General features: G+C 43.0%; 4 protein-coding genes across 4 annotated transcripts; 2 read left to right on the forward strand and 2 right to left on the reverse strand.

The window, feature by feature from the left end:
- Positions 1 to 1,914: 1,914 nt before the first annotated feature.
- EAE97_000397 (uncharacterized protein) lies at positions 1,915 to 4,404 on the reverse strand (the record flags this gene model as incomplete). The annotated part of the gene is made up of 3 exons (XM_038870907.1): positions 1,915 to 2,731; positions 2,779 to 4,046; positions 4,099 to 4,404. The coding sequence occupies 3 exons, from the start codon at positions 4,402 to 4,404 to the stop codon at positions 1,915 to 1,917; spliced, it is 2,391 nt and encodes a 796-aa protein (XP_038738268.1).
- A 732-nt stretch (positions 4,405 to 5,136) lies between these two features.
- On the forward strand, positions 5,137 to 6,377 carry EAE97_000398 (uncharacterized protein; the record flags this gene model as incomplete). The annotated part of the gene is made up of 2 exons (XM_038870908.1): positions 5,137 to 5,918; positions 5,987 to 6,377. The coding sequence occupies 2 exons, from the start codon at positions 5,137 to 5,139 to the stop codon at positions 6,375 to 6,377; spliced, it is 1,173 nt and encodes a 390-aa protein (XP_038738269.1).
- A 453-nt stretch (positions 6,378 to 6,830) lies between these two features.
- Positions 6,831 to 9,298, forward strand: EAE97_000399 (uncharacterized protein). The gene is made up of 5 exons (XM_038870909.1): positions 6,831 to 7,633; positions 7,687 to 7,995; positions 8,046 to 8,534; positions 8,584 to 8,888; positions 8,937 to 9,298. The coding sequence occupies exons 1-4, from the start codon at positions 6,978 to 6,980 to the stop codon at positions 8,840 to 8,842; spliced, it is 1,713 nt and encodes a 570-aa protein (XP_038738270.1). The 5' UTR covers positions 6,831 to 6,977; the 3' UTR covers positions 8,843 to 8,888; positions 8,937 to 9,298.
- Positions 9,299 to 12,673: 3,375 nt separating this feature from the next.
- EAE97_000400 (uncharacterized protein) lies at positions 12,674 to 16,264 on the reverse strand (the record flags this gene model as incomplete). The annotated part of the gene is made up of 1 exon (XM_038870910.1): positions 12,674 to 16,264. The coding sequence occupies one exon, from the start codon at positions 16,262 to 16,264 to the stop codon at positions 12,674 to 12,676; it is 3,591 nt and encodes a 1,196-aa protein (XP_038738271.1).
- Between the last annotated feature and the right edge of the window lie 119 nt (positions 16,265 to 16,383).

Genomic DNA, 16,383 nt, shown 5'->3' on the forward strand with positions numbered 1-16,383 from the left:
TATCTAGTTAGAATAAGCTTCGGAGCCGTTTCGCTAGTATATGATTCGCTTAATCACTGATGGACTTCCTTTCACATTGAATGCCTTTGGTATTGGGCATGTGATGTCGTCAGTAACTGTGTAAGGGATAACTTTGGAAGGCGCGAATGAACCAATATACATGTAAATTAGATCCATACGATTGAAAATTATATGCTCTTTCCACGCCTACAAAAACGATCCCTTTGACGTAATACGATTTTCTTCTTACCGAAAAGAGTCCATCTGATGATTTTGAGAGGCATGATTTGGTATCAATGGGATTGGAGTTATCTAGACAGTCGTGATTCATGATGTTTGCTTAGGACTTGTTGCTTTCGATTGGTTTACGGATAATTTCTCTCTGTGCCTAGGTGAGAAATTTGGATATCTTTCCCAACATCTTATTTCTATAGGATACCATCTTCCGTTATGTGGTTCAAATCTGAGACTGTCGACGAATCGGTAAGTATTGCCTTTTGTTCATGGAAATACTGTGCAAAAGAATAATGTATCTCAATGTGACCAGCTCAAAAGTATCACTCCACGGCTGTTTGATCCATTCACTTGAACAGCTGAATTAGCATTGTGATTCATGACAAGTAAGCTCCCATAGGGCTGAACTAATATCTCAAGAGTCAAAAAACATGCTCACCACAGCTCCGAATACCCACGTTGAATCATAGATATTAGGATCTTTCAATGTCTATTACTTCATATCGCATTATCAGATCATGTCAGACAACCGCATTCTCCTGTTTCAACTGTCGTATGAAGGTAACATTTATATCGGCAAACCTTCATTTCATTATTCTAGATGACATGATAGATCTATTTGAAGGAACCCAAATTAAACAGGGACTTCAGACTGTACGATACAATATCAGATATCGAGTATTATCTCTATCTGGTCAAATAACATTATATCTCCGTCATGATATCACTACCAAGTCAAATTCCAACCCTAATGGACACAGCAATCTACAACATGAATATCCTACATCGAGTTGAGTATCAATTAGAGTAGATTGGTCTAGAAAGTATCCTCATGCCACCGAGATCCCAACCTGGTGTATTATACAGCTAGAGCATATGTTCAGATTCTTACCTATAGATCCATAGAAGATTCCATCTCGCAAGAAATTAAAATAGCAACATCATCTATCAATCGGATATCATCATCATCACCACCACCTTACAAATTTCTATCAACTCCTTCAAACTTTACCGCAAACATTGACAAGATATTTTTCTCTACTATCCTTCTATCATTTCTTGATCTTCTATCGATTTTCATAATCCAGAGTCTAGATATTTAACAACCCATCAATAAATTCAGCTTATTGGATCAGTATACACATACCTCATCTTCTCCTTCGTTCTTGTATGTCATCGGTATAAGAACAATATACATGATTACAAGAAAATACTCATCAGATCTACAGAAAATCTAACTGCTTAGAAAATTGAGGTTTATGAGGTACCCTCTAACCGCTATGCTGTACTATTTTACAAGTGAATCGATCCGGATATCTGTGTCACTATGTGAGACTACTTCTAATTGCGGCACATAGTCTTGGACTAATATCCAAAATGTAAAATTCAAGATTTTAAGCAAGTGGAAATTTTCATTTGATCAACGTATTTATTTATTTATAAACCCAAATTTCCCATGCATTGAATATCCTCCACAAAATATTCGTGCAGTTTACTATTTGTGGCCAACTATTCAACCATAAAATAAAATATCAATGATTCTGTTTGATCTCATTTCCCAAAAAGCCTCTACCATTTTCCCCGTGTGCACTTTGCCACCAACCAGCACGTATTGTGATAAAAAATGAAGCAAACCATCCAACCCTGCCCGTATAAGACCCAAGAAATTATCGAGTATCATTAGTAGCCTCCGTAACCACCACCACTGGGTGGATATTGATACCCACCTTGACCGCCATAAGGGGGCTGTTGAGGTGGATATTGTTGACCTGAGTATCCCTGCTGAGGAGGATATTGGTTCTGAGGAGGTCCTTGACCCCATGGATCGGGGGGAGGTGGTCCTTGTTGGCCCCATTGGCCGGAAGATGGCCCTTGATTCCAATACTCTCCTGGAGGAGGTCCTTGTACGTAGTTGTTATGTGGAGGGCCGCCATACTGTTGGCTGTATGGCTGCTGCTGGTGTTGTTCATAGCCTCCGTATTGTTGATATGGAGGTTGTTGAGATGCATAACCACCTTGTTGTTGATAACTTGGCTCAAGGTAAGAATTTCCACCTTGAGGTGGCTGTGAAGGACCCGTGTTGCCGTACCCGTAATTTGGAGTACCGTGTTGTCGTCCCGGAGAACCTGGAATTGAGGAGGGGTTTATGTATGATGGCTCAGTATCCAAGCCCTCCATTGCTCCTAGATCTCTGGTTTTGATTTCTGACCAGATAGATCCTGAGGTCTTACCGTGGCCACCGAGAGAGCCATGATTATGATCATGTTGGTCTGAGCCGGTGTGGTTTCGACCTGCTTTTACGGATTCTGAACTGAGTAAATGGTTTAGACCCTGGGCATTTGGTTGTTCGTTGATCCAATCTTTCACAGTATTGAACATGTTCTTGTGGATTTCGACATGTTCGTCGCGAAGAGCTGGATGGTGGAAGGTGCGTAAGATATCGTTCATTACCTCATCAACCGGGACGCCCGGATTTTGCCACGCGTAGAGTATGCGACTAAAGGAGATTAGCAATTGTGTTGCCACTATAGCAGGAAAGCTTACGGTGTAACATATTGTAAGATGGTGGAAGCCACTCTTCCAGCGCATGAATTCAATATGTTAGAAAAATGATCCTTGGAAAGCATAGAGTGAGTTGGGTCAGTGCAATGTGGGTCATTCCATGGCTCGAATTGAGAGTTTGCACTGGCTTCAACAACTGTACTTGAACCCTTCTTCAAACTATCAGATACTGCATCAATGATTGGTCGAACAAATGGTGCGAGTAAAGATAGAATAAACACGGTCAATGTCTCACTAATCCTCTCGACCAATGATTCGAGGCCAGGAATCTTGGCAATTGTGTTGTTAATGGCTCTGACAATCTTATCTCTGAACTCGAGAATAGGATAAATCTTCTTTGCAGTTGCAACTGCATCAAAATCAGGGCTCATTCCTGGAACACCTGGACCTGGTGGGCCACCTGTAGAGCCAGGAGGAGCGTTAAATGTGTTTCCAGAAGCTCGAGTTTGCTGGTTTGAATTTTGATATTCTTGAGCGGCAGATTGAGCTTGAAGATCTCGTGCGGTACTTGCTAATCCGCTACCCATACCAGGAATCTGAGCTAGAAGACCTGCAAAGTCCGTGCCGCTACTTCCAGATCCAAATAGCCCACGTTGGCCATCACCGCCACCACCACTCTGCTGCGCCTTTTGCGCTCCACCCAAAGCAAGATCCATTTCCTCAACTTCGGTTTGAGTGAAATGATCAGTTGCTTCACCAAGAACTGAATGTAAGAAATCAACCGCTCCGAATGTACCTGTGACTAGAGGATAAACATGATGACCACGAATATTAATCTCCGCGTTTACGCCACAATGAGGGAAGACATCACGATATCCTAATTCTCTCAAAGCCAACTCGCAATAATTTGTGTGGGCTCCAAAGTCTTCCATGCAGTGCAAGGCTTGTCCAAGACATCTAAGGGCTTCACAGAGATCTTCTTCCTTGCCTTTACCATGTGAGCCGCTAGTATACAGTCTACCAAAATGGATACTCCGTGCGAAGCTGAATTTGACGTAACCGGCACTAGTTGCCCAGCCTCCACTTTCGTTGGCAATGTAATTTTTCATACCTGAATTTGGGTCGATTTCGAGCTCTATAGGATTAATAGGGCCACGAAGTCTGGGGTCAAAAGTTCTTGCATCTTCATTATCAGCATAACCTTTGGGATTATCGATATGCTCTTCGGGTCTATAAACGCCAAGACGCTCTTCTGTGACCTCAAATTCTGCAGTAGCGTAACCAAAAGACAGGAAACTAAGAACCCAAACCTATGAATGATTAGCAAGTATGGCTACGATAATAGAGTAGCCATTTACTTACCAGAATTCGGATTGTAGGCGCTGATACACCTTTCAAACTTCCCACATCGACTGCTTGAGAGTAATCTCGCAACCAATTTCCAAAGTAAACCCTCTTGATCATCATACTCGTCCACTTATGACCCTTAATGAAAGCAACTGTCTTGAGCATATCCTCGATATCGCCATGACGAAAGTTCTTGCCCTCGACATTGGATATACTAGGAATATTACCGGCACCAAAAGCTGCTGCGGGGGAAGGTAAAACAAGAAGCAAAATGCATGCTATGAGCAAAAATGGCCCTGAGTTGGGAATTAGGACAGCCATTTTGTGTTTTGATGTTACCACCACTATGGAATTGTACGTTTGGCAAAAGATGAAGAGTAGAAAAGAGGTTTCTAAGATCGGAAAGATGACGAAAGCAGAAGAATTATAACATGGCAATTGTTGTAAGCCTTGCCAAGTTACTGAGCCACATCTGACGACCTGAACGCAAACCCCGCCATCCATCATGTGAATCCTCGAGGCTTGACAGTCACGTGATAAATATGAATAAGCCAAAGGTTCAATTGAGATTGTCTGCAGGGAGTACCCTGAAGATCGGTTGTCGGTATCTACAGATTTGATGTGGCTCGATTCTCTATCAAAGTCTCCTGAGAAAAGATCACCATCCATGGATATTCCTAGTGGCCGGTGTATCAATCGACTCTCAATATATACTCGAACTGGGACGGTGACGAGTCGTTTATTATATATACTCTATTCTGATTGTAGAGGAAGGAATTCTGGAGTTTTTGATTGTAAACATCCCATTTCCTTGATTGCTTCCTTTGGCAGCCACATATATATCAAAAGACGTTGCACGACTTCCACCGCCCTATCCACGGATTGTCCGAATACTCCGTTTCTCTGTTTACGCCCGTGCCCAACACCTCTCTAGTTTCTTTCCCAATTTGCCTCCCGAAATCGATACAAAATATCGATTCATCCCTCCTATACTTCTGCGATTCTTTATTTTTTCTAATTCGAAAGTCGATATCATTCGACAAAACCGCGACCATGTCTCCTTCTCGAACTCTCCCAACCCTTACTCAGGCGGAAGTCGCCTCTCATAACTCTGCAGATAGCTGTTATGTTACTATGGGCACAAGGGTCTTTGACGTTACAGATTTCGTTGACAGCCATCCGGGTGGTGGTGAATTGGTATTAGAATACGCCGGTCAAGACGTAACGGAGATCTTAAAGGACGAGCTCTCGCACACCCATTCCGAAGCTGCTTACGATGTTCTTGAGGATTCTTTTATCGGATTTGTTACTACAAATAAGGTTATCGATACCGCTACCAAGAGTACAAAACCAGATTCCATAGTTCCACTTCCACCTACAAAAGAAGGCTTGAAGGAATTGAAAGAAAATGAATCCGCAAATTCTCTGCCTGTTTATGCCAGTACTGGGATGTCCACGGAAGATGATTTGAATAAGGAGACAGATGTTGTGAACGATTATAAAACACACAAGTTCCTTGACCTAAACAAGCCATTGTTGATGCAAATCTGGCGTGGTGGGTTTACCAAGGAGTTCTACTTAGAGCAAGTTCATCGACCTCGTCATTATAAGGGAGGAGAGTCTGCACCTCTTTTTGGGAATTTCCTTGAACCTCTATCAAAGACATCTTGGTGGGTTGTGCCTATGGTTTGGGTTCCACCTGTCACCTACGGTACATACCTTGCGAGCAAAGGATTCAATAACATTGCTGGAGAAGCAGCGTACTGGTTCTTGGGTCTCTTCCTTTGGACTCTGGTCGAATATATTTTGCATCGATTCCTCTTCCACCTCGACAAGTATGTATACTACCATACAACTCTCCTTTAAATTTGATAGCGAATGTCAAGCTAACATGTATCTCTAGATGGCTCCCAGACAATCGAGTAGCACTCACGCTTCATTTCTTACTTCACGGCATTCACCACTATTTACCAATGGATAAGTACCGATTGGTTATGCCTCCTACCCTCTTCATTGTTTTAGCGACTCCTTTCTGGAAGCTTGCACATGCTGTGTTCTACTGGGATTGGCATGTGGCTACAGCAGTATTCTGTGGAGGAATATTTGGATACATCTGTTATGATCTGACACATTACTTCCTTCATCACCGCACACTGCCTTCGTACTGGAGACAATTGAAGAAGTACCACCTTCAACATCACTTCATGGATTACGAAAACGGGTTCGGGGTTACTAGTAGATTCTGGGATTGCATCTTTGGAACTCAACTTGCGCCTGCGCCAAAAACTGTATGAAGTGGAGATGGATAATGAATTTGTAAATGATGCAGCCGATCTAGGAAATAATGGCGTGTTTTTGGAATGACTTGACGATATAGAACTATCAAGACATTCTGGTCTCGGCGTTCATGAATTAGGCTGGATACGGAGAGCACGCTGGCCTTCCTAGAAGAATTAATAGTTTCGTAACCTTTTTAATATCCTAATATACACTTTTTACTTTCGAAAAATCATAATTCATTGCCTTCGTATCGTACATGCTGCCAAAATTTTTATAAATGTTCAACTCAATTCACTTTAAAAGATTGATCGTGGGCCAAAAACTCAGCAAGAATATTTTGACCATTCAAAACACGTGGTGCAGGTGCAATGATCAAACTAAGAAGAAACACTAGACTGACTAAGTCATGTTTTTCCCACCAGCCACTTTCTGTACGAGACAACAATTCTAACTTTTAAAAGTCTTTCACTAATTCCATATCCATCAATCTTTGACGGCTTCAAAGACCACTAGCCATCGTATTTTATCTATCTAATTTGCCAAGCAATCATTTAGAATAAGAAGATCATCGAATTTGTAATTTGTCCATTCTCAGGCGAGTAACTACCCTCACCATGTCCGCCTTAGATGTCGAAGCCCTCTTGGATTCAACTGCAGCTGCTACTCCTGTTGAGCAAAACGGATCTGCTAAGACCAAAGAATCCGATGACCGCCACAAGGGTGAGCGCAGTGAAAGACGCGACCGTGATAGACTTCGCGATGATAGCAGGGATCGCGACAGAGATAGGAAGCGCCGCGCTCGCAGCAGAGATAGAAACGAGAAAGATGGCACCTCAACCCCAACAAGTGAGCATGGAAGCGCAAAGGGTAGACGCAGAAGTAGAAGCCGAGATGACAATCGTCGACAACCTCGTCGCCGCAGAGATACTCCGGAAGAAAATGGCCGCAGGGATGGAGATTATTACAGAGGAGGTAGGGGTGGTGGACGTCAACGCTCACGTACCAGAAGTCCCGATAGATATTACCGTCCTCGAGGTGACCGCCGTGACCGCGATGAGGCCGACAAACCTCGAGAAGAACGCCGGCCGAGAAGCCCCAAACGAGAAGGAACACCCCCCTTGACCGAGGATGAACGGGATAGGCGCACCGTTTTTGTGCAACAGCTAGCAGCTCGTCTCAGAACTAAGGAACTCATCGCATTCTTTGAAAAGGTTGGCCCCGTTAAGGAGGCTCAGATTGTCAAGGACAGAGTTAGTGGTAGATCTAAAGGGTATGTGTTTTCTTCATAAATCTTGCATGGCTCATTTACTAACTTTTGTACAGTGTGGGCTACGTTGAGTTTAAAAACGAAGAATCAGTTCCTGCTGCTATACAACTCACTGGACAGAGACTCCTAGGAATCCCAATCATTGCACAACTCACCGAGGCTGAGAAAAATCGACAAGTCCGCAATCCCGAAGCTACCACTAGTAACCCTAATCAAATTCCATTCCATCGACTATATGTGGGTAACATACATTTCAGCATCACTGAAAGCGATTTACAGAATGTATTTGAGCCATTTGGTGAGCTCGAATTTGTTCAATTGCAAAAAGAAGAGCAAGGACGTAGTCGAGGTTATGGATTTGTTCAGTAAGCTTTCCCCATGAAAAGTCTTTCAGTTATGCTAACCAGTATAATAGGTTCCGCGATCCAAATCAAGCTAGAGAAGCGTTGGAGAAGATGAATGGGTTTGATCTTGCTGGCAGACCAATTCGTGTTGGTCTTGGAAACGATAAGTTCACTCCTGAATCTACCGCCAGTCTTCTGCAAAGATTCCATGGCCAAAGCCACCAACAACAATTTCAGGGTTCCGCATTTTCTGGCGCTGGTGGGCGTGGTCCTACCGCTGCTGGCGGCAGCAATTTCGATCGTGCTGGTGGTCGAGATAATGATAAAGGTGCGGGTGGTGCTAGTGCTTTGGACGACACTGACGTTGGCGGCGTGAACTTCAACAATTATAGTCGAGATGCATTGATGAGAAAACTCGCCAGAACAGATGATACCACGGTTGCGGCAAATCACGAAAGAAGAGAAGTATCAAAACCTAAAACAGAAACCAAAGCTTTACCTGTCAATGTCAACATGGCTAGCCGTTGTGTTGTACTCAAGAACATGTTCGACCCTACAGAGTTAGTAGTATATCCCCTTCTGTCAATTCATTACTAAACAATTTCACAGAGAGGACGGTGAGAACTGGGAAAAGGAACTCGAGGATGATGTCCGCGCAGAAGCGGAAGAAAAATATGGCCACGTTGTTCACATTGCTTTAGATCCAAACTCCCAAGGAGATATTTATCTCAAATTCGATCGAGTACAAGGAGGAGAGAATGCCATCAAGGGTCTGAATGGAAGATATTTCGGTGGGCGAATGATTAGCGCTACTCCTGTTGTGGATGCAGTCTACAGCAGTTTGTTCTCTCGCACAAAGGCTATGTGATATGCTAATAATGGCCTACACTCCACTTGTATTAGGGTAACATCTGGTAAGTTACAAATCCGTCTTTTACATACCTAAGACTAATGATGAGTAGATTTTTATTACAGAAATCTCTATGCGATAGGCATACCTTCGAAAAACCTCGCAATATCTCGATTATTTGAAGCAGTAATCACCTTTCTGTTTACAATGCATAATTCAAGTATCTCAGATGATCCGGACTTGAATCTTGCTTCAAGAACCTCAAGCAAACGTCTAAAAACATTGCTGATTTCTTTGTGCAGGAGCTTCTTCTCAAGCCTTAACCTCTGCCTATGATTCCACTGATTGCACATAGGAACACTCTTTACTGTATACAAATTCACTCATTTCATTTCCTTTTGGCATGCAAGCTTTCGGGTTTGACGGTAGCACACTTTTAGTTAGATGGAGTAATAAAATTATCAACATGACCTTCCATCGATATTCATTATGTGATGACTGTGGTGCTGTTGACCGATGTAACCTAACTGCAGACCAAAAATATGTTAAGCTACAAACAACATATTCAGTCAAGGCTCTGCAAGTGCTAGGACCTGTTATAGTGTTACTCCCCTGATTGAGCTTTGAACCATTGTAGACATTATTTTATCAGCCAAGAAAGTTGTGGTGTGCACGCCAGATTCTTTTGAATGTTTCTTCTCGAAGCGATTGTCCTCATTTCATGCTTGAAATCTATCTACCAGTCATGATAGTGTCTAATTGACAATGTCCATTTAAGGTTCGACATTAAGCGAAGTCTTGATATTTATGACAATTGGTCCTGAGAGAGCTCTTAGTAGATGAGTAGGAACTGTCAGTTTAGGAGAATGCTTGATCATTACAAATGACGCCAAATGCAATGATTGGAGTTCCAAGAACGCAACACTCAGAGCTATGACTAGGAGTTCATGATTTTGCAGGACCGGGTCAGTGCTACCTGGTAGTAGTGAACGGATAGCTAAAGCCATTTGCTCTTGGGTTTAGCTCCCACAGTAATTGTTTGTAGGGGAGGGAAGCTGTCGGTGTCTCTCTTGAATGTTCAACTCTGTATTTGACCCAGCGATAGAGAATTCTTCTCCAAATTATTTCTTCTTTAGCGAGTTTAGAACTTCATGGAGATGAAAAAGGTGGTTGTGAGAGGAGATGCTAGTGCTGCACGCTATTAGAAAGCTTTGATTATGTGCTTCACTGGCTGCTATTTAGTACGCACCTGCGTATCTAAAACCTTGTCTGAAGAAATGAGTTTCATATCTAGTTTATTGGATGCAAGATGAACATTTTAGAAAACAGAAGTAAAGCCTCAAAGTATTTTCGAGAGCCTCGCCGAAGAGAATTCGAACGGCAAAGATGCCAATATTCAGTAGATTACGAACATCTCTGTCTAGAAAGAACAGACTCTAGTCGAAACCTCCTATGGTCATCGTCAATTGTTCGCCCCAAATCAGCTGAACGTTGTAAAAGACACAATGCATTTTACAATCTGCCAACGTTTGCCACTTTGCTTAGAGCCGGCAAAGGACTGTCCTTCAATCCTAGCCTTCAAAGTTCACGATAGCTAGCACCAATAGTTCAAGTGGGCATAATTTTTAGCTTCCGCTCCGAACTAGCTTCAGATGTGATAGCTCTGGAATCAATGATCGTCTGTTGAACAGCAAACCCTCAAAGATGCTACAGGCAAGTAAGGATCAAAGCCAGCTTCACAAAAAGAACCAGGTATCTTCAAGACAAAACCCCAGCACCTCTTTTCGATTACTTCACATCTCAATAAAAAGGAGGCATGTGGGGTTCAATCAATTCACCTCCACAGCTCCGCCACAATTACCCCACAATCTCAACACGCCACACCAACCGAACACATCCACCTCGACTTTGACAACAATGCGAACAAACCCTCAATGTCAGTCAGACAGAGGAAGATCGAGGACATAAAAAAACAAAATGGAAGCGTGAGCAAAACGTCCATTGCGCCAACGGGGAATCGAACCCCGGGCCCAAGCAAACTCGTGAAGATGTACATCTTAACATGGGAAGCTTGGATTTTACCACTAAACCATTGGCGCTAGTATTTTAGTAGTGAGATGTTCAAATTTGAGCATATATTTACTTCCAACCAGCGCCAGGTATCTTCCGCAAAATTGTTTCCATTAATAGGCAGTGAATGATTTTTTGTTGGTAGCGCATACTTTCTCTACTATAACAAGCATTTTCTTTTTAATTGGATAATTCACCAAGTCCTAATACTTTCGTCGACCTGCTATGTTATAGATATGATCGAGGGAGCTTATATAGAGTGATCCAATTCACGTGTCGCATATCATATATCTTCTCAAGATTAAGAGACAGAAAGGCTTCAATCATTCTGAGACAGGGAAATACTACTAGAGTCTCAAGTACTCAGATGCATGTCTTCAAGAGTTTCCACGAGATACAACTTTAATGAGGAGAATCACGCGGAAGTCCCGCTGTTCAACCTTTCTTGGGTCTGCGACCAAGCTGCTCATTTACATGGTTACATGGTGAGTATATTGCTGAAATCATGGTATGTATTGGCACTCGCTCAGGGCTTTGGGAGATTAGAATCATGGCGTTGAGCCAGGAACTTTGATGATAACCCTTATGATTCAGCCACATTATGAAAACGAAATAATTGCTTTAAAAATAGCAAAGACCGGCGATATTGATCTTTCCAGGGATGAATGACGATTCCTGACTTATCAATTTCTCTCCAGATCAAACTTTCTGATAAAAGTCTCTTCCTACAGATAGCGACACTCTCAAATCTTCACATCTAGTAAACGAGGAAACAAACCAGCCAGCTCGTGAAAACCACACACCGTATTACAACGCCTAACAACCCCTTAGGTATCTGGCCCAAAGATGTTGCCGCCACCTCCTCAGCCCAACACAAATACATCAGAACCGACATCGTAGACCCCTACTACCCATCTCCCGCCCCCCCGATGCGCACTTCATCTTCCTCTCGCAATCCACGAGTTCCGACTGAGCGTTCGACCTTCGATCTAGTACATTCACACTTTGCACTTCCAGGCGCAGGAACAAATTCTCCACGTTCCGTTGTCTGCCCTCGTTGCGCTGATAAAACCAGGTGGATACATCCAGCAATCCAAAATGGTGTTTACACCCAGGCCGTTCAACGGACCGGCCATGAAAGAATTCCAGCAAGCATGTATCGATGTATTTACCATGGTTATTGGAGGAGTACTTGTATACTATTGAGAAATAGTATCGCGAGATGGGATTAGAAAATGTGCAGTATTAAATCTATACGATTCCCATTGGGGCAAAAGCGGAGAGTGAGAGGATTAGGGATATAAGTATTGAGAGTCTCGGGGTGACTTGTCAGGGATTGATGGATACTACGCAAGGTAAACCTTTTTGTGGGTTTGGGGTGTGACAGTGGAAGATCACTTGCTTATGATTCCTATCTAGTATTGCCACCTATATCCATCTCGCCGGAAAGACTTTCTACATCGCCCCAGCGACTTCGCAAAGAATTGACGGAAATTGGTGGGACTTAGCAACCATTCGCCATCTGGGGTTGTAGAGGGGTATAGAAAAAAGCTCTCGCGGAGTCACAATTGGCAAAGCTGTAAGGTAACTTGAAAATCAAGGAATGGAGACGTTGCAAACAAAACTTTTGATTCTTGAATTTGAGTGACGATCATGATGGTACAATTTATACATATCTCCTATTTTCCTTAACGTCGAGTCTATGCCAGATCCCACCCATCATTAGAGCATAAGGTCCGCAATAATAATACAATGCTCTAAATCCACTCGTAAATTTCTCTATTTTGACTTTTCTTCGCTAGTCTCTTCCACTGATCTCATCATTTCATTGTTCTCCTCAGCCGCCCTCTTCATCTCCTCATGCCCCTCGTAAACACCAACCTCCTTTGGCTCCTCTCTAAATTCCAAGGTCTTGACCGGTTCATTGGCCTCCTTCTCCGTAATCCTCTGCCTCCATGCCCGACCACTTTGTGCCAAGTACTTCAAATGCGCAATAAATTTACTATTTCTTTCCTCTGCCCATTTGGTGTCGGGCTCATCTGATCGTTTCAAAGCTGTCTTCCTTCTTAATTGGGTTGCTTTATAAAGATTCATAGCCCTTTCATGATCAGGAATTTCAGATAATGCGTATTCAACGACCCATTTATCATCTTTCGTCAACTTTTCCGGTCGTATCACGTAGCTGTCATTGACCTTGTTGCGAATGGCAAGATGCATTGCTAAAATCTGTTTTTCGGGTTCTTCCTCTGGAAGACTTGACTCGGTATCTGGAATTAATGTCTCGTCGTTGTTATCTGTTTCATCTGAAGTGAAAGACTCATCCGTTGAGCTTTCTTGGGACTCTGATGACTCATGATTCGAATCAGTGAAATCATCACTTTCCTCAGCCGAGTCAATTAATAGATCCTCATTTTCGACAAGTTCCGGCTCCCGAACTTCAGATGCTTCGGCGTTGCTGTTTTGAGCCTCCGCATTTTCTTCAGCTGGGTCGACGAGAAGACCTTCTTGCATGACTGTTTCCTCAATGGCAAATTCCCTAAGATCGCTAGGTTTTGCTTCTCCGCTTGAGTTTTCGGGTCCCTTTTCGGCGTCTCTCTCTTCAGTTTCCTCTTCTTCCTCTCCCTCCCCATCGTCGTCCTCTTCAGTTTCGTCCTCCTCTTCCTCCTCTTCCCCTTCTTCCTCGTCATCCTCATCATCCTCCTCATCATTCTCTTCGTCTGCATCCTCATCCGCCTCTGCAGTAGTTTTTTCCATGTCCTCGTCGTGTTCTGCTTCTTCAATCTCTTCCATAATATCATCTGTCTCTTCATCGGCATCAACATTATCTTCTTTCCACAATTTATTCTCGCTCTCTCCAGCAGCATCAGCTTCACCTTGTTCATTGTAAGATGAGGTTGAAAGGAACTCTTCCACACGTTGTTCTACCTCATCCAATGTTAAACCGGTGACATCATGATGCTCAACCAAGCTCTCAGCGATTTCCTTTGCACTCTTGATCTCAAATTCATCATTTTCCATACTTTCTTCAATCTTGGCACGGAGATCTTCCCATTCAGCATTCTTTTTTTCTTCCAACTGCTCTTCTTCTCCCTTCTCACCATGCAGGCCTAAAACGCGAGCTTCGAATGCTTCAATCTCTGCTTTATTTGTATCCTGAATCTTTTGGATCTCTTCCTCTTCCATAGGCTCAGCAAAAATGTACATAAATGGCGTCTCGACATTACCACGAGTCTCGAAATGTAAACGTAATGACTTTCCTGGAAATCTAGCAGTAGCACGATCCAAGGCTTTGTTGAGTAAGTCAACACTGAGTTTGAATTCCCGATCTCCGGTGGTGGTATCCGTCGTTCCGTGAATAGTATTGTCTAATTCTGGTAAACTGATATATTGGAAACCGAAGATTCGCTCTATGTTGTGATATGCAACAAAGATGCCATCCATACGACCCATTCTAACTTGTAAAGAGTACTTTAAGAATGCAGCTCTGATCATATCAAAGTACTCTCGTTCAAAAGAATTATATTCTCCATGAAGGCTAAAGATCTCGTAGCCACTTCCTTCTGCGTAATTTTCAATATCCATACGGATCGAGATTACAGCTCGAGTCTTTAGATCAAACATGCCGCTGCCCGGAAGACGGGGATCGTGAGCGTCGAGTTGGGATCTCATAAGGAAATCGCCCATAGTAGTATAATGGAAGGATTCAACTTCGTTACGTTGATCTTCTGTGATTGAAGTTGAGTTTTCCTTCCGATACTGTTCAAACTCTTCTTTCGGTAAAGTGAGAAGCTTCTCCATTGATTTTCCAAGCATACTCAATATATTGGCTGTATCAAATTGCTTGTCCGCATCAATGGCATAAACTCCGTCCCTCTCCCTCAGGAATACTGCTGAGGGACCTCGCTGGAGAGCAGTAAAGGAATTGAATTCAACAGGGAAATTTTGTGACAGCATGCTTGTATTGATCGGTCTCCACTGTGATAGCAAGAAATGAAAGTGGGCAAGGGATGCCGACATACTTGAAGTTGAACCTGTATACTTTCTCTTTTCATGTTTGGCAGTCTCAATCAATGCTTCATCCCTCGAAGAAGTGACATATTGTTTCAAAGCGGTGAAATCGAATTCACTGACGGGCATAATCTTCTGCAAATAAGGATCGAAATTGAACACACGTGAACGAGGATCCTGGAGGTGATACACTCCAGGGTTGAACAGGGCTCTTTCAAGTCCATATGATAGTCCAGGAACTGGAGGTTGCTTCTTCTGTACTGGTACTAGCTGAAGAGAATCGGCATCTACCGATTTCACTTCAAATGCAGTTGTGCCGGGAGATTTTCTCATTGGACCTGTCTTTATTGATTTAACCTTTGCAGGCGCAGCCTTTTCGCGACTTGGTTTCTGCTCCTTGGCAGATTTAGACTTTCTATCCACAATCCTCCTGACCGGAACTTGAGGAATAGATTCAAACGAAGCCAGCATTCCAGCTAGGTTAGTTGATGAGCTTACAGCTTCAGAAACCGCATCATCCTTTTTCGGCCTTGGCCTATTGACAAGAGATGCACGTAATTCTTTCATAACTTGAGTCCGGTCTGTGGTAGTTAAGCCTCCCTTTTGAATAAGATCGACGAGGTCCTTTCTTGCAGCAGCTTCGCCCTTTTCAGCTACCATAGTTTCGTAGATGGAATGCAGCTGCCAAGGAGCTATCTTCAGATTCTTTGTGTCATCATGGACAGCATTATTGCTTTCAATTTTTCGGATCAAGCTCTTCGAGCTGGTCGAATTGACATAATTGATAAGCTTTTGCTTGACCTTTTTGATTCGATCCTTCGATTCAATTTCTTCTTCGTTTATCTTTTTGTGTGTTACATTACCACTAGTAGTCTTTGATTTGGGCGTGCCCTTCTTCGCATTCTTCTTCGTCTTCGATTTTGATTTTGAGCCAGACTCTTTGATGTTCGTTTGATTCCCATCTTCGCGATTTATGTCCCCATGGTCCAAGGTAGCCTGCTGCTGTTTGCCCTTCTCTTGCTCATTGACCTGCTTAGCCGGTTTCTTCTTTTTCAACTTCGCGACTCTTTTTGCCTTCGATGCTTCCATTAAACTTTGCAGAGCAGCTGAACCTGCCGTTTGAGTACCGTTATCTTTCGGAGCATTATCGACCTTCTTGGTGTCAGTATTTGTATTTTTCTTCTTGTAATTAAGCCGTGTCGTCGAAAATGTGGCGGCATTTCTAGGTGCCCGCGGCGCGCCTCGTATCGCATTTGAGTATAGAGGAAGAGCATCTGAAGCTCCAAGAAGTTTCGAGAGGCATGATGTACAGACGTATGGTTGCTGCAGCTTAGGAGTCCGCCGACTGAGAGAGACAAACATGAGAGTGATTTAGGGAATAAACCTCTTTTGTTCATACAATTAATGGACTCGTTCCTTATCGTCTATGATCTCGATTTTTTTTTTTCTTGATTGTCTCCCACCTCTATCTTAGCGTACTT

This window comes from Botrytis byssoidea, assembly GCF_014898295.1.
Source record: "Botrytis byssoidea strain MUCL 94 chromosome Unknown BBYS_001, whole genome shotgun sequence".
NCBI classification, from domain to species: domain Eukaryota; kingdom Fungi; phylum Ascomycota; class Leotiomycetes; order Helotiales; family Sclerotiniaceae; genus Botrytis; species Botrytis byssoidea.